Source organism: Pyrus communis, chromosome 17 (genome assembly GCF_963583255.1).
Source record: "Pyrus communis chromosome 17, drPyrComm1.1, whole genome shotgun sequence".
In the NCBI taxonomy this organism is placed as follows: domain Eukaryota; kingdom Viridiplantae; phylum Streptophyta; class Magnoliopsida; order Rosales; family Rosaceae; genus Pyrus; species Pyrus communis.
This window is the reverse complement of record NC_084819.1, coordinates 4,642,656-4,663,533: the sequence shown is the minus strand read 5'-3', so window position 1 is coordinate 4,663,533 and position 20,878 is coordinate 4,642,656. Positions and strand designations below refer to the sequence as shown.

Below are 20,878 nucleotides of genomic sequence, written 5' to 3'. Positions count from 1 at the left end.
TTGCCAACTCCAGAGAGTTGTATTTTTGGATACAGGTTGAGCTATCGGTTAGAGCAAGTGACATGTTCATCGGAACTGTTTTGAAATCTTTGGAGATTGAAGATTTAGTTTCTGGTCACAGAATGCCTCAGCCTTGCTATCTTGCAAGATCATTTATCGGCAATGCAGAAACAAATTTAACCCCTGGTGCCACTGGGAATCAAAATTTGGATGGCAGTGATGTAATCCTGAATGAAGGAGATGAATTCTACGAGGCACCAGAAAATTTGGTTGACCCCGAAACTTTATTGTTGAAATCCCCTCGTTTTACCCGTATTGCTGGTTTACTCCCTGGCAATGGTCTTCAAGCAACTGAGAAGGACATTGAACTCGATGATCAGTTGGATAGTTTTGTGAAAGCTCAAATAGTTATCTATGACCAAAATTCTCCTCTGTACCATAACATAGACATGCAGGTGAGTGTTATTCTGCATTAAATTTGGACATCAATCCCTTGCATTGTGGTTTGAATAATTATTCTTTAAATTGATGTTTAGGTCTCGGTCACCCTGGCTACCCTATCATTTTTCTGTCGTCGACCAACAATTCTTGCCATCATGGAATTTGTTAATGCTATTACCATTGAGGATGAAAGCTGTGAATCTTTCAGTGACAGTTCTTCAGCAGCTATTGTGAAACATGACATCTCCAGAGATGATGCAGTTGATGATCCACGACCAGTGACCATCAGTGAGCCATCTATTAAAGGATTGCTGGGAAAGGGAAAGTCCAGGGTCGTTTTTAATTTAACATTAAATATGGCTCGTGCTCAAATTATATTAATGAATGAAGATGAAAGCAAGCTTGCTGTTTTGTCACAAGATAATTTGGTTACCGATATTAAGGTTTTTTCAAGTTCCCATCTTTGGAAGAGTTTCCATTTTTATTGAACTTACCTGATTCGTGCTTACTAAACTTCCTTGTATTTCAGGTATTTCCATCCTCTTTTAGTATTAAGGCAGCCCTTGGAAATCTTAGAATAAGTGATGAGAGTCTTCCTAGCAGCCATATGTATTTCTGGGCATGTGACATGAGAAATCCAGGAGGCAGTTCATTTGTTGAGGTATTCCATTCTCTCTTTATCCCTCTGGAGGTTTCTAAATTTAAGATTTATTTCTTCGTAATCTTGTGTATTTTGTTGGATGGTTATTGAATAGGTCAATGGACCAAATAAAATTTAAAAAGTGTTCCTTGATGAATTTTAAATTGGGAGGAATTGTTGGTCGATGGGAGAGGGCAAGTTAAGATCAAAATATGAATAGCTTGTTTCAAGGAAATCTTGTGGAGGGAAATGATGAACTGGCTTGGGAAAAATTGGGCGATGTGAATACCAAAAAGTTGATAAGATGGTAAATGTGAGGAGGAAAATGAATATGATCAAATTGTTGGAATTGAGTGACTGGAAATACAATGACGACAAGGGGATGATTGGGGAAGAAATAAATAATTTTGATGCGAGATTTTATTGAGGGAGATGGGAAAAAGGGAATGTTGATACTGGGAAGATCAGATTGTTAACAATATTCTGACTTCTTGTTGCGCGCTGCTGTTTTGTAAGCATTGATAGAGAAATTTGAATAGCAATATAGTTAACATTAAGTAAATATATAAAGAATTATAGGGTTTCTTATTTTGACAGTAATATATACTTGTGTTCGCGGCTCTGCCGGATGTTCTTTTCTTATGCTGTTTTGTTATTCTCCTATTTCAATTGTTTTTATTGGCTATCATCGATATTTTTACACCTATTTTCATTATGATGCAGTTGGTGCTTACTTCATTCAGTGTTGACGAGGAAGATTATGAAGGTTATGAGTTTAGCCTTTATGGGCAGCTTTCAGAAGTACGCATTGTTTATTTGAATAGGTTTATACAGGAGGTAATTTACATTTAACTTCTCTTTTGTTCGTTATGCACTCTAGTTCGTTTCCACTTCTCTTATGTCTGTAAAATCATTTGTAGGTGGCTAGTTACTTCATGGGTCTTGTTCCCAACAATTCAAAAGGTGTTGTCAAGCTAAAAGATCAAGTCACAAATTCAGAGAAATTGTTTACAACTAGTGATTTTGAGGGATCACCTGCACTGAAGTTGGATGTATCTCTTAGGAAGCCTATTATTTTGATGCCTCGGAAAACCGACAGTCCTGAGTATGCTTACTTTGGAATTTAGACTCTGTATTTTAGTTTTAGATTTTGAATTTAGGCTCCTTTGGTGCACCAATATAATTCATATCTTTATTTGATATTTCTGATGTACGTTCTTTAATTCTCTGAATTTTTCTATTTCAGCTACTTGAAGCTTGACATTGTTCATATTACTGTCCGGAACACCTTTAAATGGTTTGGTGGAAGTAGAAGTGAAATTAATGCTGTTCATATGGAAGTGTTAACAGTTCAGGTGATTGTGTACATTTGATGTTTTTCTTTTACCTTCTAAACTCTATCCTCAATTTTTATTTATTTGTTTTGAGGGGTAGTGGCTGGAAAAGGATATGGAGGTTCCAATTGAAATGGATTTTTAAAACCCTGGAGTGCTTGGCATCGTAATTTTTTATTACTCTCTTCATGTTAATTAATCTTCATCGATGGGGGGATGTAGGTTGAGGACATCAATCTAAATGTTGGCACTAAAGCAGAGTTGGGTGAAAGTATAATTCAAGATGTGAAGGGAGTTTCTGTTGTGATTCGAAGGTCACTTCGAGATTTGCTGCATCAAATACCAAGTGTTGAGGTCGTAATCAAGGTAATGCATGACTTATTCATCAACCAGTGTGTGAATCCAAGTTTTTTTTCTATTCCGTGCACCCTTGTACATTATTTGTTAAAGTTGCTGGTGTAAGTATAGGGTGTGTTTCTGAAAAACGCATTATAAGAGAAGTCACATTCTAAAGGTTTATAATTCATGCTTTACAGATGGAGAAATTGAAAGCAGCTTTGTCAAACAGGGAATATCAGATTATCACTGATTGTGCACAGTCTAACATTTCTGAAACTCCACATATTATACCTCCTCTGAACCATGAGTCTATGATATCATCATCAGTTGATGTTGAAGAGCACATCACTCCTCAGGACCCTGTTGGTGTCGAATCTCGAAATGCAAATGAGGGAGCTTGGGTTATGATGAAAGTCTCTGTTGTTATTGATTTGGTTGAATTGTGCTTGCATACTGGAGTAGCCAGGGATGCATCTCTAGCCACTGTACAGGTAGTTTCTTAATTTGGTAGATTTTTTTAACTGATTACAATATTTGCATCTATATTCGGTCTCTTGAAAATTGGAGGTATTTTTTTTTTTGAGAAGAAACTATAACAGTTTATTAAAAAAGAAAAGTGTAATACACAGAAGTGGATAAGAAATCCACCAAGAACAGAACAAGAAAATCTCTCCAGAGGATCAGATTACAAGTAGGACAACCTCAACCAAAATCATTTTACCACTGCTAACATATCCCACAGTATGTGAGAAAGAGAGTAATTCTTAAATTCATTTGAAACTGAAGCCCATAATGCTGCCCAATATCTTACTCTTCGGTTTTAACATATTGAGCTGGCCCCTGCAAGTCCCCTTAATATCATTGATTGATCAATACATCCATCTTTATTGAAATTCATTTTCGAAGCCTTGCATTTATATAAATGTCTTCTGTTCAAATTTTCTGGTCCAGTATACAGTATGTGGACATTCCTTGTTTAAGTGATTTACACTTTATTTTGGCAAACAGGATTTCTTCATTAAGAAAGATGAAAATTAAAATCCAACTTAGTCTCCCTTATTTTAATATGACCAACAGGGTCTTCATTCATCAACAATCTTAACCAACCATTATACCTAATATTCTTCCATGCAGTTAAAATGGGGAATGATTTCTGCACACCTGTACGTATGTCCCTTGATTCTTCTATGATTTCTTCAATCTGAAGGCCAAAAATAAGTAGGGGTGCATAGCGAGATAAAAATGGTGGATGTAAGTCACTCCCCTATAGAAGTAGTGTCACATATAGATGTGATACCCAATATTCGTTTCAACCCACCACAATGTTCAACCAAAGTCAGTTAATTAACTATCCACTAATTTCAAAAAAAAAAAAAAAAAAAGAAAAAAAGAAAAAAACTCCACTAATGTGAAGGGAGTGGATATGTAAAACGGTCAAGGTAATCAACCTGTAAACCCCTTAGTTTCTCTTCCTTGCCTGCTTCGTTGTACACAACTACTAAAGCAATGCTATTTCACTATTCTACAGCTTGAAAATGGCTCCTAAAGCTAACTACTAGCATTAGCAGGGTTAATGGAAAAAGTAAAGCTAGTAGCCAGCCACTGCTATCTCTTCCTATATAGAGTTCTCAATAAAGTAATACTGTTTTATTTAAAAAGCATTTGGTGATGTTAATACACAGGTAATAATCAACTGTGGACATGGTTGAACTGTTGATTTTTTCATAATTCATAATAGTAACTGTAGGATATATTAAATTTGCAGACTGGAACTTAATAGGACCGTATTGGATTCTTCAAGTTTATTCAAAGTACCGTCTACCATTTAGATATATTGCTTTCTTGTCGAAACTGGTATGAGGTTCTCTAACGTGTATGGTCATTGGAATCAAGGGAGTTATGTCATCATAGTACAATGTGTGTGTAACCATGGTTGATATCCCCATTTTAAGAAAAGAATAGATGTTATATGTACATATATATCTTCTCGGTTTATAATGCCACCACCTCCTTTCCTCGTACAGGTCAGTGGTGCATGGTTACTGTACAAATCAAATACACTAGGGGAAGGCTTCCTATCAGCAACACTAAAGGGGTTTGCTGTGCTTGATGATCGTGAGGGTACTGAACCAGAGTTTAGGTTGGCAGTAGGAAAGCCTGAATGTGTTGGTTCAAGTCCCCTAGATTTTGTGACTCATGATGGTGCTCAACAAATCTCCAGAGCACATGATACGGAACTGAATGATTTGACATTAGTTCCTTCGATGCTCATTCTTGATGCACAATTTTCTCAGCTGTCAACAGTTGTTTCTTTATGCATCCAAAGGCCACAACTGCTTGTTGCACTTGACTTTCTGCTGGGTGTCGTTGAGTTTTTTGTTCCTACAATCAGCAATACTCTGTCAAGTGAAGAAGTAAAGAACTCCGTCCATGGAATGGATGCAGTGATTTTGGATCAGTCAACTTACAAGCAACCCTCTTCTGAATTCTCTCTTTCTCCTCTAAGACCTTTAATAGCTGATGATGGAAGGCATGATCATTTTGTTTATGATGGCAATGGTGGTACACTATATTTGAAGGATAGGCAGGGTTTTAATCTCTCTAGGTCTAGTACAGAGCCAATAATATATATAGGAGATGGGAAGAGGTTGCAATTCAGAAATGTTGTCATCAAGGTTCTCCCATTACAATATCATCTTTTCTTGTTTATCCACATGCTAGTACCTAAAATTTTTTTATGATATTTGAATTACTAATGTGACTTCTGTGGGTGTAGAATGGGTTGTACCTAGATTCATGCGTTTCTATGGGATCCAACAGTAGCTATTCAGCTTTGAAGGAAGATCAGGTCTCCTTAGTGGGAGGGAATGAAGATTCTAATATGAATTCCTCAACAGAAGGTGTCAATAATGTGCCACCTCAAAGTATTGTGGCCGACAGGTCGACAGAGATTGTTATTGAGTTGCAGGTGTTTGCTTCATTTTATTTCTTTTTGGCTTATATTTTGCTATGCTTTGTGGAACTTAATGTTAGTCTCACTTCCCCCCTCCCCCCTGAAATGCGAAATGCGTCACTTAACACCCTGAAACTAGATTTTCAACAAGCATGCAGTTTGTCATTTCTGGCAAAAAATCTGTTAAAAATCTTGTATGTGGCATTAATGGGACCCATTTGGTTGCTGATGCGGTAACCCATTATTGCCACGTATACAAAATTGATTAAAGAAGCAAACAACCCCTACTCTGCCCAACCTGACTTCTCTCCCCCTCTATCCATTTCAATATCCTTACATAACCAAACACAGCAAAGTGATCTAAATTCCCAATTCAATACCAGAAATTAGATCTACTCCCAACCACCCCCCCAAAAATCTAAGCTTCTCTTTGTCCATCGCAATCAAACCCTAATAGACGAAACGATGGCATCAATTGATCCACATATGACCACCTCTTACTAAAACCGCCTTCCATGGATTAAGATGACTTGACTAATCCACATATGACCACCTCTTACTAAAACCGTCTTCCATGGATGAAAGTGACGACTTGACAATCGTCTATCTTCATCAAGTTTGCCAACTGTCATTCTCAAATTTTGGCATTTGAGAGTGGGAAAGTGGCCTGGTAGTGCAGACACGAAGAAGGGAGGTTTTCTTCGCCTTCATATGTGCTTAGGAAATATGTCTGAAATACTAGGCCAACTGGGAAAAGGAGGAATAGAGAGAGAGACATGCACTTTAGTTCTAGGAGTTCAGTGAAGGAGTGGGGAGGAAGGGAGAGGGCTAGAGCGATTAGTTTCGCAGGGAATGCAAGATATAGACATTTAGCAAGAGATTTCAAAATTGGACAGAAGGTTATCATTCTGAACTCTGGAGATAGGAGTCGTTCATAGAAAGCGAGCGAATTACTGAGAGAAACATGTTTAGAAGCTACCAGTTATCTGCTAATTTGGGATGTATTTCGCGGCTAATCGACCAACTGAAAGTTGTTGTGGAGGCTAGAGACTAAAGCTTTTTCAGAAAGTTTAGAAGCCATAACTACTAGTTTTGGATGAAAAGCTTCATCAACAACAATGGGTCTTTCCTGGGACTCTTCAAAACCAAGGTCAATGGTTTTGTTAGACTGCTGCAGGGTGGAGGAGTTTGGAAGGTTTCTTAACTGAAATTTTATCTGGGGGGAAACAAAGCTTCCAAGTTCCGAATACAAACTCTTGTGTGTGGTGGTATGTGAGAGACAGGTGGTTCATCAACCTTGGAAGAAGATTGAATTTTCATTACTGGAGTTGCCTGGAAGGGAAACAAAACATTATCTGTTTCAAAGTAATAAGGCTATGTTCAGATGTCAAAACTTTGGGGAGGCTGGAGGGATTGCACAGTTGGGATCTTTTTTTAAAGGCCAGCCAAACATATCTTCTAGAGTGGTGGGCAAGCCTTTTGATGAATGCTAAGAAGGTAGTCAGTTATGGAGGCTAGATAGCAGTAGAGGGGTTGCCTCAACATCTCTGGTTTATGGAGACTTTTCATTCAACGGGTGATGCTTGTGAAAGAAGGCATTCTTATCTAGAGGGGGTAAATTAACTTTGATTCAAGTTGTTCTGGGAAGTTTTCCAAATTATTATGTCTTTGTTCAAAATTCCTTGTGGGGTGATTGGTCAGTTGAAAAAAACTAATGAAGGGGTTTCTTTGGGAAGAGGCATAGGAAGGAAAGAAAACCAATGTAGTTAAGCGGGAGGTAGTGATCAAAAGTAAGGAGGAAGGGGGTTTACGGAATAATGCTTTACTTGCTTAGTGGTTGTGGAGATTCCTATAGGAATCAAATTCTCTTTGGCACAAGGTGATAAGGAGCAAGTACAGCGTCGGAGGTGTTGAGAATGAATCTCACATTGATGGAAGGAGGGACCTTGCATGGGCTTATAAGTAAGTTGGGCTGCACCCCATATTGCCAATTGGTTTTATGGTAGAACCTCAACTTCTTCATGGGATCAGAGCATATTGTCCCACGTGTGGAGCCAAATGGCCACAATTGCTCCATGTCCCCCCGTTGTGTTGTCCACTTGTTAGGCTTGAAAATTCGCCACACATGGGGCCGTGTTGGGAATGAATCTCACATTGATGGAATGAGGGACCTTGCATGGGCTTATGAGTAAGTTGGGCTACTCTCCATATTGCCAATTGGTTTTATGGTGGACCCTCAACTTCTTCAGGAGGCTAACAGGTCAGACGCAAACCCTTCTTGCGTGGTTCAAGTCGTAGTCCATGGATAGATATTTCATCAGGTCCTTCTTTCCTAGAGTGTTGCAAGTTTGAGGTGGGCAATGGGGAGAGGGTGAGGTTTTTATAGGATGGCTGGTTGGAGGATGGACCATTGAAAGAGCGATATCCTAGATTACTCTTGTTATCGAGAAAGAATGATCAAAGAATTTCAAGTTTTGTGGATTTGCTCTGTTCAATCGTTGAGTTGGAATTTTGATTTCAGAAAAAAATTGAATCAGCTGGAGAAAGCAGAGGCAGCTGGGTTATTAGAGAAGGTGGAAGATGTTCGTTTTTTTTCAATCAAGAGTGGATAATAGGTGGTGGAAACTAGACAGATCAGGATTGTTCACTTGCAGATCGTGTAGCTCTTTCTTTCTTGTGCAATAATGAAAGTGTGCAACATTTTGCATCCTATTCTCAAATTTGAAAATCAAAAGCTCCTCCAAAATTCAAAGTTCTTGCATGATTAGTGGCTATTGGGAAGGTCAACACCTGTGATCAAGTTCAAAAGCGAGGCCTTTTATTTGCATTTCTACCCAGTGGTGCAGTTTGTGTAAATTTGAGGAGAGTGTTAATCATGTTTTACTCCATTGTTCTTACTCGGTACAGCTGTGGCGGAAATTGTTCAAGGAAGTTAGAGCTAGTTGGGTTATTCCAAAGGGTTGTAACCCAAAGGGTTGTTTTGAGCTTCTAAGCACCCAGTTCGAGTCTTTAGGAAAGGAGAAGAAAGCTAAACCTTTGTGGGGCTGTTTGGTGTTGGCAGTTTTTTGGAACATTTGGTTGAAGCGTATTAGAAGAATTTTTTACGATTATAAGGGAGTGGGAGTAGAGGAACTATGGGGTAGAGTAAGGTACTGGGCATCGAGGGATTGTTCTCTTTCCTATATAGTGATGGATGTGTTAGCAGCCGTAAAATGAATTTGGTTCAGCTTTAGTTAATTGTAAAGTAGTCCTACGTGAGAGGTCTTAGCTAGTTTTGCTAGTTGGTGGATTTCTTATCCACTTGTTGTAATTCCTTGTATTGTTTAAATAAAAATCTATCGTTTCTTCTAAAAAAATTGGGTGGATGGGTACAGTGCTGGAATTGCACTGATGGGCAGAGATGGTGGGTGGGGTTTTAGTCACAGAAGAGGAGAAAGGGTGGGATCGTGGGAGGAAAATAATTTTTTAGATATTTTGTAATTTGTTCATTTAAATTTTTTTGTTATTGTTTTCACACATGGTAAACACATCATCAAATAATTCGAGCCTGCTAAGCCACGGAAGAGGATTTAACAGATTTTAAGACATAGATGACAGAATCAAGCAACATGGGACGAAAATGAGGTTCCAGGGGGTTTAGTGACGCATTTTGCGTTTCAGAGGAGAAAATGAGGAGAAAATGAGATTATCATCGAGTTCCGGGGGGCATAGCAAAAAATAAGCCTTTGTTTTTTTCCCAATTTCAGGCTCATTTTCTGGAACTGCTAAATTTATTTTGTAACTAAAATATTTTGCTGCAGTTGGTTGGCCCAGAGCTGACATTCTATAATACTTCTGAAGATGTTGGGGAATCACTTGTGCTCTCTAACCAACTTTTGCATGCACAGTTGGATGGATTCTGCAGGTCAATTTTTTTATTATTGCTATCATGTTTAGACGTACTAGTATAAATTGTGTGCAGAGTTTATGAATGATGTTATTTAAGTGTTTTGCCATTTTTCCTGTAGCTAGAAATATTATTAGAAATAACTATGGATACTTGTGCTCTCTAACCAACTTTTGCATGCACAGTTGGATGGATTCTGTAGGTCAATTTTTTTATTTTTATCGTTGTTTAGAACTTTAGACATACTTGTATAATTCGTGTGCAGATTTTATGAATGTTTGATGTTATTTATGTGTTTTGCCATTTTTTCTGTAGCTAGAAATATTATCTGTTCTATTAAGAGAACCCTCCTTGTCAACTTTTTGCCATTTTTTCCAAATTTGCCCTTACTTTTGATACACAATACTTACATAAGAAGGGCAAAATAGTAATTTTGTATCTTTTGAGAAAATAACAATCATATCCCCATTTTCCTATTTTACCCTCCCTTTTGATGCACAATATTTACATAAGGAGGGCAAAATGGTAATTATGTAATATTAAGAAAAATATGCCCTTATTAAGAGATCCCATCATCGTTGTCTCATACTCTTTTTAAAAATTTTAAAAACTAATCACAGTCCTTAATCAAAAACAAAAAAGAAAATGAAATTGTTCACACACAAAGTGTGTGCTCATCTTCTAGTTAGGAATAACTATGGATAGTTTCTCAAATGGGTCCCAAGGATTTCCTTTTCCTTTTACCTTCTGTCTTTTCCTTTCGTTTTCTTCGTTTTCTCTATTTTATTTTTTATTTTTTGGGGAGGGGCATTTGTCCGGAAAAAAAAAATAAAATTATCAAGAGATATTTACAATGGTATACTGCTCTATGAAATTTTCATGTTTAATTGATGGATTATAAACTGTGTTTTATTGATTGAACTTCAGACAAATATTTTAATGTTTCTGAAATATACATACATACATACCTACATATCTCTCTCTCTCTCTCTCTCTATGCATATGAGTCTGCTGAGACGTGCATTTATCCTGAGATTCACTTAATAGCCTATATCACTTTTGCATCAGTTTCCATGCTCTGAATGCTTAAAATATTACAGAAATGTAATGGAAAAGTGACGTTATACATGCTCTTTCTGCCTCCAGGCTTGTTATGAAGGGTGATACCATGGAGATGAATGCAAATGTGCTTGGTTTAACTATGGAGAGTAATGGAATCACGATTCTGGAGCCTTTCGACACCTCTGTAAAATATTCAAATGCTTCTGGAAAGACCAATATACATCTAAGTGTTTCAGATGTATTTATGAATTTTTCATTCAGCATCCTCAGACTTTTTATAGCAGTTGAGGAGGATATCTTGGCTTTTTTAAGGACAACATCAAAGAAAATGACAGTGGTTTGCTCGCAGTTTGACAAAATTGGAACGATACAAAGTAGGCCAGAGTGTTTTATTTTGTTTATTTTTCTATATTGTAAGAAGGATTTGACTTGCTAAAGTTACATGCTGATGACGTATTTCCTGCTTCCTTCACATTTTCAGATCCCTACAGTGATCAAATATATGCTTTTTGGAGGCCTCGTGCACCTCCTGGTTTTGCAGTTCTTGGCGATTATCTGACACCATTGTTAGTGGATGCTGTTTTAAAACGGCTTCTTTTGATATTAATGGTTTTAGTGTCATATCTTAGTTGTACCTCATGGTGCTCTTTAAATATCAGTATTACTAAAATTGCAACGGGTTTTCATTTTTTATAGTTTTGGATGTTGATAATACCATTTTCTTATGACAGGGACAAGCCGCCTACAAAAGCAGTTCTTGCTGTAAATACCAATTTTGCTAGAGTCAAGAAGCCCCTATCTTTTAAGCTGATTTGGCCACCTTTACCTTCTGAGGGCTCGTCTGTTGATAGCGTAAATGATTCTGATTCAATACCAAATGATGTCCTTTCTGACGGAGCTAATTGTTCCATTTGGTTTCCTGAAGCACCTAATGAATATGTTGCATTGGGTTGTGTCGTTTCCCCTGGAAGAACACAGCCACCACTGTCTTCTGCTTTTTGTATCTTGGCTTCATTAGTTTCTTCTTCTTCCTTAAGGGATTGCATTGCAATCAGTACCAACAATCCGTATGTCGTGCTTTCAAACTCTCTCACTTCTAATAATTTCAGATTACACTAAAGTTGCCAATAGTTTACACTGAGGTTCAAAAGTACCAAATTTGGCAATACTTGAACATATTTGATGGTTTATGTCTATTCCATACGAATAGGTAGTGGAATACATTTTTTATTGGCTTCAAACTTTTAACGCATTGTCATGAATCTGTTATTAGATTTTGGGTCCAAATTCACTTTCTGTTAGATCTCCAACTAAATTGGTCTGTTTACATTGGTAAAAATGATTGAAACGTGATTTTTTGTTCCATTTTAAAATGCAGGTATCAGTCAAATTTAGCATTCTGGCGTGTGGATAATTCTGTTGGCACCTTTTTGCCAGCAGCTCCAAATACGTCTAGTGTAATGGGTACAGCCTATGATTTGCGTCACATGATATTTGGATTTTCAGAAGCACTTGAGAAATCATCTAATCGTTTTGATGTCCAAGATACTTCTGCTCAAAGTCATGACGTCCAATCAGAAAGGTTGGCAACCGTAAGCTCTGGGCGGCATTACGAAGCTGTTGCTAGTTTCCAATTGATATGGTGGAATCAGGGATCAAACTCAAGGAAGAAACTGTCTATATGGCGTCCAGTTGTCCCTCAGGGGATGATATATTTTGGTGATGTTGCAATCAACGGGTATATGATAATGGTGTTGAGGGATATCTTATCTTTATAACATTATGATTTTGTGTATGTCTTTATCTGTTGTATCTTAAGTAACATAAGTTTGATGGTTACTAAACTTAGGTACGAGCCCCCAAATACCTGCATTGTTCTTCATGAAACAGGAGATGACAAGATCTTCAAAGCCCCTCTTGATTTCCAGCTTGTTGGGCAAGTTAAGAAACAAAGGGGAACGGAGAGTATATCTTTCTGGCTTCCTCAGGCTCCTCCAGGGTTTGTTTCCCTTGGTTGTATTGCATGCAAGGGAACACCAAAGCAATCTGATTTCAGCTCATTAAGATGCATACGCAGTGATATGGTCACTGGAGATCAATTTTTGGACGAAAGTGTATGGGATACATCTGATGCCAAGCTTACAAGAGATTCTTTTAGTATCTGGTCAGCTGGAAATGAGTTGGGGACCTTTATAGTTCGTGGTGGGTTCAAAAAACCTCCAAGAAGGTTTGCTTTAAAGCTGGCCGAGTCAAATGTACCAAGTGGTTCAGATGATACTGTAATTGATGCAGAATTCAGAACTTTTTCTGCTGCACTTTTTGATGACTATAGTGGCTTGGTAAGAATTCATACTAAAATAGCACATATGGAGTATAAAACGTAGTGATTTGTAAATGAATAATGAAAGGGAGGATTAGGGAACCTTCATCTAAATTTTAATAATTACTTTTTCTCTTTACATATCAATTATCCATCCGTAATAAGTGATAACTGGACGCCATATTTCTAAATAAAGAAAATGTGAAGCAAGCTCAAGGGATGGATGGGCCCCTAATCTTATCTAGCGATGTTGTGTCAAGAAATTGAGAAAACTTACTCTTATGTACAATTCTGTTATGTTCATAAAGTTAACCTTATGGACAATTCTGCTATTTTCTCGGTTGAGTCGTCTCTTCTTATAATAACTTCTTACTGTGCATTTAATTATTTATGAACATGGAACACAAGTACATAATATTAAGCTTTCCATCTTCTTTTTCTTTGAAGAAAAGAAAAATATATGCTGTCTTTGGTGGTTGTTATGTTGAAAGCTCAAGTCCTACTGTTACTTTAATTTTCTGTTAGTTACAGCAAGTTCTCTAATGATTTTGTCTCATGGAATATGACAGATGGTTCCATTGTTTAATGTCTCTTTAAGTGGAATTGGGTTCAGTTTGCATGGAAGAACCAACTACTTGAATTCTACTGTGAGCTTCTCTTTGGCTGCTAGATCATATAACGATAAGTTTGAAGTTTGGGAGCCTCTCATTGAGCCAGTAGATGGTGTCTTACGGTAATTTTCTTTTCTACCTCAGTATTAAAAAATTCTATGAAAACATCTAGGATGCATTAGGTAGCTTATCAGTTCTGAATTCAATTTTTAAAAGGAATCGATGTGGAACCTAGGAAGCTAGAAAAGTCGAGCATACATAATGGGTGGTGTGGAAAAGTTGGAAATTTTGTAAGGATCAAATAAAGGGCCGTGGGTTCTCAAGGTTATGGATCTTTTTGTGGGTGCTGTCCAATGTTTTAAAAGGCTCGCCTTAGGGCGCGCCTAGGCGCCCTGTGAGGCTGGGCTTGAGGGTTGCTGCCTTTGTTTTGAGGGAGTGGGCAGAAGGCGTCGCCGGAGCCCCCTTGGAGCACCTTAGGGTTTTTTTTATTTTTTTATTTTTACTCCCAAGCCCAAATTTTGTTAGGGTTTTAACTGCCTCATACCCTCTTCCTTGCTCTATCGTCTCTTTACCTTTTTTTCTGATTTTTATTTTTTTATATAATGGATGTGTGTGCTGTCTACGTGCATTGTTATATGTGTGCTCATTGTACTTTTCATCCTCCATTTTATATATATATATATATATATATAATATAATATATGTATATATATGTGTGTGCTCAGGTTGATTATTGATTAATAATGTTCTTTTTTTTTTTTTTTAATATAATATATGTGTATGTTTAGTGTATATATTAAAAAATTTAGGTCCCGTGAGGCTTCGTCTCATGCCTAGGCTGGGCTATCCTTGGACGCCTCACCCACGCCTCACGCTTTTAATACATTGGTGCTGTCAATGGTTGTGGGTTATGAGAGATAATTCATTAAGACTTTGTATCCCGCCCTAATTATACCAGATATCACAATATGGCGATTGATATATGTTTTAGTTATTGTCGACCATGCTTGGATTAAATGAGGTCGCGGTGGGTGAATTATCAATTCAATGGTAATTTTCATGGAAACTGCTCATTTACATGCTCCAAAAGCTTAAGTTGTTGAGGAACTGTCCAACTGTGTATGTCAGGCTTCTACCCTCGCCCACGAGGAGCCCCTACTGCACCTGGAGAGCTAGACATATGGACAAAGAGAGAAATATATAGGTGCAGGAGCTGACCCACCGTGCAGCCCGAAAACCAACAAAGAAATTGGGAATGACGATCAAACATAGAACCTCTTGAAAACATGGGTTTGCTACCCAAATGTCTGACTTTGATACACAAAATGTCAGGCATCTTCTAGGCGAAAAGTATAAAATATCAGGCATCTAGGCGAAAAGTATAAAATATCAGGCATCTTCTAGGCCAATATCTAATTGATAATGTAGAGTGGAGAAGAAATAAGAAAAGTTAAAAATGTTTTTAGCTTTGGTGCTTAGGAAGTTTCCACTAGTTGAAAGGTTAGAGAAAAGATTTTATATCTCATCTTGTGTAAACTTTGTGTTCTTTTTTCCACATCACTTTTGATGCAGTTGTGCTCATATTTGGTTAAAATTTCATTTCAGAAACATCAGTAGTTATTTACTAATATCGGCCCACATACAGGTACCAATATGATCCGAGTGCTACAACTACAGCTTCCCAGTTACGCCTTACCTCTACTAGGGATCTGAACTTGAATGTTTCTGTCTCTAATGCTAATATGATTATTCAAGCTTATGCAAGCTGGAACAGTCTTATTCATGTGCATGAATATGATAGAAAAAGAGTAAATTTCTTCTGCCTCCATCACTAAATGAAGTTTTCCTTGTACACCCTTTCTCCTGTCTGCATTTAACGGTTATTGCTTACAGTTTCACCTTTTCTTTTTCTTTTAACATGATATCGAGTAGGAAGCATCCTCGCCAACAGATGATGGAAGATCTGCTATTGACGTTCATCAAAAGAGAAACTTCTATATAATTCCACAAAACAAACTTGGTCAGGATATCTTTATTCGAGCTACAGAATTAAGGGGACTCGCAAACATAATTAAGATGACGCCTGGGGATATGAGGCCCGTGAAAGTTCCTGTTTCCAAGAATATGCTGGACTCTCACTTGCAAGGAAAACATTTCCGTAAAGTTCGAACAATGGTTACTCTTATCATAGTGGACGGGCAGGTACTCTCTCATTCCTCATGGATTCAGTTTCTTTTGATTCCTTACATTCGTTCTCTTTACCAGTGGTTATCTTGTCCACTTTTTTTGGCTTATTGTTTTATTGTCTTTTCATAATAAAAGGGTCTTTCTCAGAAAATAAATAAATAAATAAAGTTGCTTACAATTTTTTTCTATTATTTTATAACAAAAAATATATGAATTTTAATTCTACCTGCAAATGCAGTTCCCACAGGTTGGAGGGTTAGCATCCCCCCAGTATACCGTAGCAATTCGCCTTAGTCCTGATGCGAACCTCCCTAGTGGATCACTGAGCCATCAACAAAGTGCACGTACTTGCGGAAGCAGTTCAGATCACTTGTCTTCAGAGCTTGAGTTGGTCAAGTGGAATGAAATTTTTTTCTTTAAAGTCGACGATCCAGTATGTAGAATATTTTTTTTAGCATGTTTTCCCAATTACTACTGCTCTGCTTTTGCATGTATTCTTTGCACATTGGATTTCACATCTGTTTTACCTGAACTTTAATTTTACGATTTTGACCAAAAGGATGATTACTGGGCCTCTAAACGTTAATTATTCTTGTGCTATGAAATTTGTGTAACATCTTTTAATTAAAATGTATTTTTAGGACATGCTAAGTGAATTTTCTAATCTTCACTTGCTGAATTTCGGCTTCATAAATTTCAAATGATAGATAGTAATGCTGCCTGTAGATGTATATGATTCATTAAACAGTATCAACCCATTTGGTTTATTTTTATATATCATTGTTTGGAGGTTGTATGACCATATAAGTAATCTTCTTGGTTATCCCATTTCATCTTCATTGTCTCTGTTCCCACTCAAGCTATTCTATCCAAATTTGTGCAGGACTACTACTCGGTGGAATTAATTGTGACGGAGCTGGGGAAAGGTAGTTCATTTATTATTTATTTGATCTGTGGTCTTTCTAGTTAATACACAATGGGGAATCACCTTCTGCATTTGTTATTTATCTGCATGCCATATCTGTATAATATTGAAATTCTCATTGTGAATCCTATTCTCTTATTTGTTACCTGTGTCTACTATTTAGGCAGAATACCGTCACCCATTGTTACTAAGAAACTGAAAGAAACCTCAGAAACGGAAGATGTAGAAATGCCAACTAAGCATAGTATTTCAGATTTCATTACACCGCCTTGATCCTACCCACTGTCCTCGTGTAAAAAATTGTGAATCCTGTTGTATACTATAGTTTATTTTTGTTTAGTTCCTATCTGTTGTGCATCTTTTTTTTTTTTTTCAACTTTGACCTAAATATATATGTATTTTCTGTAAAGTAAATGAATTTTCCGCACTCCTTAAATTGTTTTTTAATTTTGTTTTTTAAGTACTTAAGAAATACGCATTTTTGTCTATCCTATCAATTTTGGGCAAGATGGGTTTAACTTTTCATTTTTGATTTTAGGGGTCCGTCTTGGATTATTTTCAGCCCCCTTAAAGCAGATTGCATGGATCATCCATGATAATTCATACCCATATGATAGCGTGAACAAATGGACCTGGGTTGAATTGTCCTCAACAGATTCTGCGGTAGAGTTCACGTCCATGTTTTAGAAATATCATTTTTCCTACTGTATCTGTTTTGTGTCAGAACATGTACCTCGTTCTAGGGGTAGAAATTTATCAAGAATTTACTAACAAGTAGATCAACCTTGTAATATTTATGTGAATTGTTGTGGTTCAGGGATATAATGGTGAAAAGTCCTGTGGAAAAATCAGATGTGCGGTGCTTTTGTCACCGATATCTGAAGCTGAGATAAGTGATCATCAAACTGATGACAGTGGCAGAAAATCTGGTTTTATTCAGATCAGTCCAAGCAGGGAAGGGCCTTGGACTACAGTGAGGCTTAATTATGCTGCACCAGCTGCTTGTTGGCGGTTAGGGAATGACGTTGTTGCTAGTGAAGTACATGTGAAAGATGGCAATCGATATGTGAATATTAGGTCTCTTGTTTCCGTACGTAACAGTACGGATTTTGTACTTGATTTGTGCCTTGTGTCAAAAGTTCCCATGGAAGACGCAACGTTAAAAAACAACACCAGTGCCCTTGAAGGTCAAGTACATCTTAAGAAACTTCAGACCGATGAGTTCTTTGAAACTGAAAAATACAGCCCTGGTACTGGTTGGATTTGCACCACGGTTCAACCAAGTCAAGAAATCGTTGAAAGTGCAGGATCTCATCAGGTAAAGAAATTAGTTGATGTCCTTGGCATGTGTTCTTGTGTTGATAACTCGTAAATCTCTCCGACTGAAGTTTTCCATGCTTGGCATATGTTTCATGTTGATTTTCATGGTTTTGTTGTATATTACTTTTGTTACATATTATCATCCAAAATTGGTAGCTACGATGTCCCTAAATTAGTGATACTATATGGATTGAAGAAACATTTGTGATTCTTTTGTTAGGGACTTAGGATATAAGAACATTTATAAAAAGAGAAATTAATGCGATGAAACCTTTTATAAAACTTGTAAAACCTCCTTTCCCATCTTCTGTCACACCCCGATGTCGATATTCGCCCAAAATCGGCATGCTGACATCTGAACATCAGAGCCTGACGGAAAAGTAAATTAAACAAGGTTCAACTTTTAACCGAATCACATTATAAACATGGTCAAGTGGAATGTCGCCTGTAGGCCCAAAATAAATATCAAAATAGAAGAAATACGCCCTAATGCTCTAACACTCAGCCCAGTACCATTACACTCATAGACCTCAAACTTAAGGATACCTGATCACCTGGAAAACAAACCCCCTATACCGTGGAATGGTATACCAGCTTGGAGATTGTTTAATACATTTACTCAAAACAGTCCAAGCAGTAGCCAGAACTACAGATCTACAAAGTCTAACTCCCTACAAAAAAAAAAACTTTGGTGAACTACACTTTCTTGGTCGAAGCCACTCCAATCTAAACTCTAGAAGAAACCCACTCACAGCTTTGTACGACACAGACTGATATGAAAATGAAGGAGCAGAGTCTTCCTTTTTGAGGCACGGCTTTCTTTTTGGATGAGAAGTAACAAATGTTTGTGGCCATTCGCTGTATTTTAATTTGGGTGATGACTAAACCTTTTTTTTGTGGTCTGTCGCATTACTAGACAGGTTTAGTAATTCTGGAGCTATTAGATTGTTTCTGATTATTGTTGGTAATGCAGGGAGTTCCTGCTGTTGAGTTACCACTCGGCTGGGAATGGTTTGATGATTGGCATTTGGATATGGAATCTGTTAACACTGCTGACGGTTGGGTTTATGCTCCGGATGTTGAGAGTTTAAAATGGCCCGAGTCATATGATCCATTAAGATCTGGAAACTATGGAAGGCAAAGGAGATGGATCAGGAATAGAAAACAAAATGATACACATCAGGAAATATATGTTGGACTTTTGAAACCTGGAGATACGGTATCACTTCCTCTATCTGGGTTAGCACAACCTGGAATGTATGTATTGCGTTTAAGGCCCTCTCTCCGCAATAGTAGTGAATATTCTTGGAGTTCAGTGGTGGATGGGTCTGAACAAACAGAGGACTCTGGTAAGTCAAACGTATGCTCTGGGATAAGTGTGTCTTCTCTCACTGAGTCAGAGGAACTGTTGTATTGCACTCAGATAAGTGGTAGTTCTCCAAGCGGTTCTCATAAGTTGTGGTTTTGTATGAGTGTACAAGCAACAGAAATTTCCAAAGATATTCGTTCTGATCCAATCCAGGATTGGACTCTTGTAATCAAGTCCCCACTATCTATCTCCAATTTTCTTCCGCTTGCAGCTGAATTTTCTGTTTTTGAGATGCAAGATAGTGGTAACTTTTTTGCCTGCTCTAGAGGGGTATTCTTTCCAGGAAAAAGTGTCAATGTTTATAGTGCTGACATAAGAAACCCTTTGTTCTTTTCACTGCTTCCACAAAGAGGGTGGCTGCCTATAAATGTGAGCCTTTAAGACCAAACTAATCCCTTTTTTTTTTCTTTTGTATGATTCTATTTTTCTTTGACATAAATTTTATTATATATCCCACCCTTTCATTTATTTCTTTTGCAGGAAGCTGTTCTTTTTTCCCATCCTCATGAAGTTCCGCCGAAAACTATAAGTTTGAGAAGTTCGATATCTGGAAGGTTTCAAATAATCTGCATCATAAATTATATTGTGTATCTTAGTCTTTACATTTCTTGAAGTGCCTTTCTTTTATAGTCTGATAGTTCCGTGATAATTGTTTCTGCAGGATTGTTCAAATTGTTCTTGAACAGAATTCTGACAAAGAACGGCCACTGCGAGCTAAGATCATTAGGCTCTATGCTCCTTATTGGTATTCAATTTCTAGGTGTCCCCCTCTCAAACTTAGGCTTTTAGATATCAAAGGAAAGAAACATACACGAAAGGTTGGTAATCCATTTCATTCTAAAAAGGACGATGAAACTATCCTGGAGGAAATAACTGAAGAGGAAATATATGAAGGTCATACAATTGCTTCACCTTTGAAATTTAAATTGTTGGGCCTTGCATTGTCCATTGATCAATCTGGCAAGGAGCAGTTTGGACCTGCCAAAGATCTTTCTCCCCTTGGTGACATGGTAGATGTCTATGTCTTTTTTATATGGATCCATTATTGGTAAACAAATCTCGTTAAGATTTTCTCTTTCCTTGTTTGTTAGGATGGGTCTTTGGATCTCTATGCTTATGATAGTGAAGGCAATTGTATGCGGATTTTTATTACAACAAAACCATGCCTATATCAATCTGTTCCCACAAAGGTAATTTTAATTTTTAGAGATTGCAATAAATCTTAAGACTGGTTATTTACCCTTTGCTCTCTTTCCAGGTAATTTCTGTCCGACCGTATATGACTTTTACCAATAGACTTGGTCGGGACATATCCATTAAGTTATGCAGTGAGGATGAACCAAAGATTCTTCGAGCATCTGATTCAAGGGTCTCGTTTGTACATCGTGAGTCAGAAGGACATGATAAACTTCAGGTTAGTGGAGTGTATGCGGTAATTCTTTATAGGAAACATATTTAACAATGGTCCTTGTATCTGTATCCATTGTTTTG

At 37.4% G+C, this 20,878-nt stretch overlaps 1 protein-coding gene across 1 annotated transcript in view; it reads left to right on the top strand.

Moving 5' to 3' along the window:
• LOC137722422 (uncharacterized) overlaps nucleotides 1-20,878 on the top strand; it is a 41,249-nt gene that overhangs the window by 12,160 nt on the left and 8,211 nt on the right. Inside the window, exons 24-51 of the mRNA XM_068461419.1 lie at nucleotides 36-455; nucleotides 537-884; nucleotides 971-1,102; nucleotides 1,805-1,918; nucleotides 2,002-2,186; nucleotides 2,328-2,436; nucleotides 2,638-2,781; nucleotides 2,952-3,245; nucleotides 4,779-5,429; nucleotides 5,531-5,722; nucleotides 9,508-9,611; nucleotides 10,740-11,029; nucleotides 11,137-11,221; nucleotides 11,387-11,722; nucleotides 12,034-12,393; nucleotides 12,505-12,994; nucleotides 13,545-13,708; nucleotides 15,232-15,394; nucleotides 15,519-15,788; nucleotides 16,012-16,206; nucleotides 16,657-16,699; nucleotides 17,237-17,361; nucleotides 17,516-18,016; nucleotides 18,992-19,756; nucleotides 19,868-19,941; nucleotides 20,049-20,397; nucleotides 20,479-20,577; nucleotides 20,646-20,801. Coding sequence (XP_068317520.1) covers nucleotides 36-455; nucleotides 537-884; nucleotides 971-1,102; nucleotides 1,805-1,918; nucleotides 2,002-2,186; nucleotides 2,328-2,436; nucleotides 2,638-2,781; nucleotides 2,952-3,245; nucleotides 4,779-5,429; nucleotides 5,531-5,722; nucleotides 9,508-9,611; nucleotides 10,740-11,029; nucleotides 11,137-11,221; nucleotides 11,387-11,722; nucleotides 12,034-12,393; nucleotides 12,505-12,994; nucleotides 13,545-13,708; nucleotides 15,232-15,394; nucleotides 15,519-15,788; nucleotides 16,012-16,206; nucleotides 16,657-16,699; nucleotides 17,237-17,361; nucleotides 17,516-18,016; nucleotides 18,992-19,756; nucleotides 19,868-19,941; nucleotides 20,049-20,397; nucleotides 20,479-20,577; nucleotides 20,646-20,801 — 7,158 coding nt within the window. The remainder of the gene's footprint in view (nucleotides 1-35; nucleotides 456-536; nucleotides 885-970; nucleotides 1,103-1,804; nucleotides 1,919-2,001; nucleotides 2,187-2,327; nucleotides 2,437-2,637; nucleotides 2,782-2,951; nucleotides 3,246-4,778; nucleotides 5,430-5,530; nucleotides 5,723-9,507; nucleotides 9,612-10,739; nucleotides 11,030-11,136; nucleotides 11,222-11,386; nucleotides 11,723-12,033; nucleotides 12,394-12,504; nucleotides 12,995-13,544; nucleotides 13,709-15,231; nucleotides 15,395-15,518; nucleotides 15,789-16,011; nucleotides 16,207-16,656; nucleotides 16,700-17,236; nucleotides 17,362-17,515; nucleotides 18,017-18,991; nucleotides 19,757-19,867; nucleotides 19,942-20,048; nucleotides 20,398-20,478; nucleotides 20,578-20,645; nucleotides 20,802-20,878) is intronic.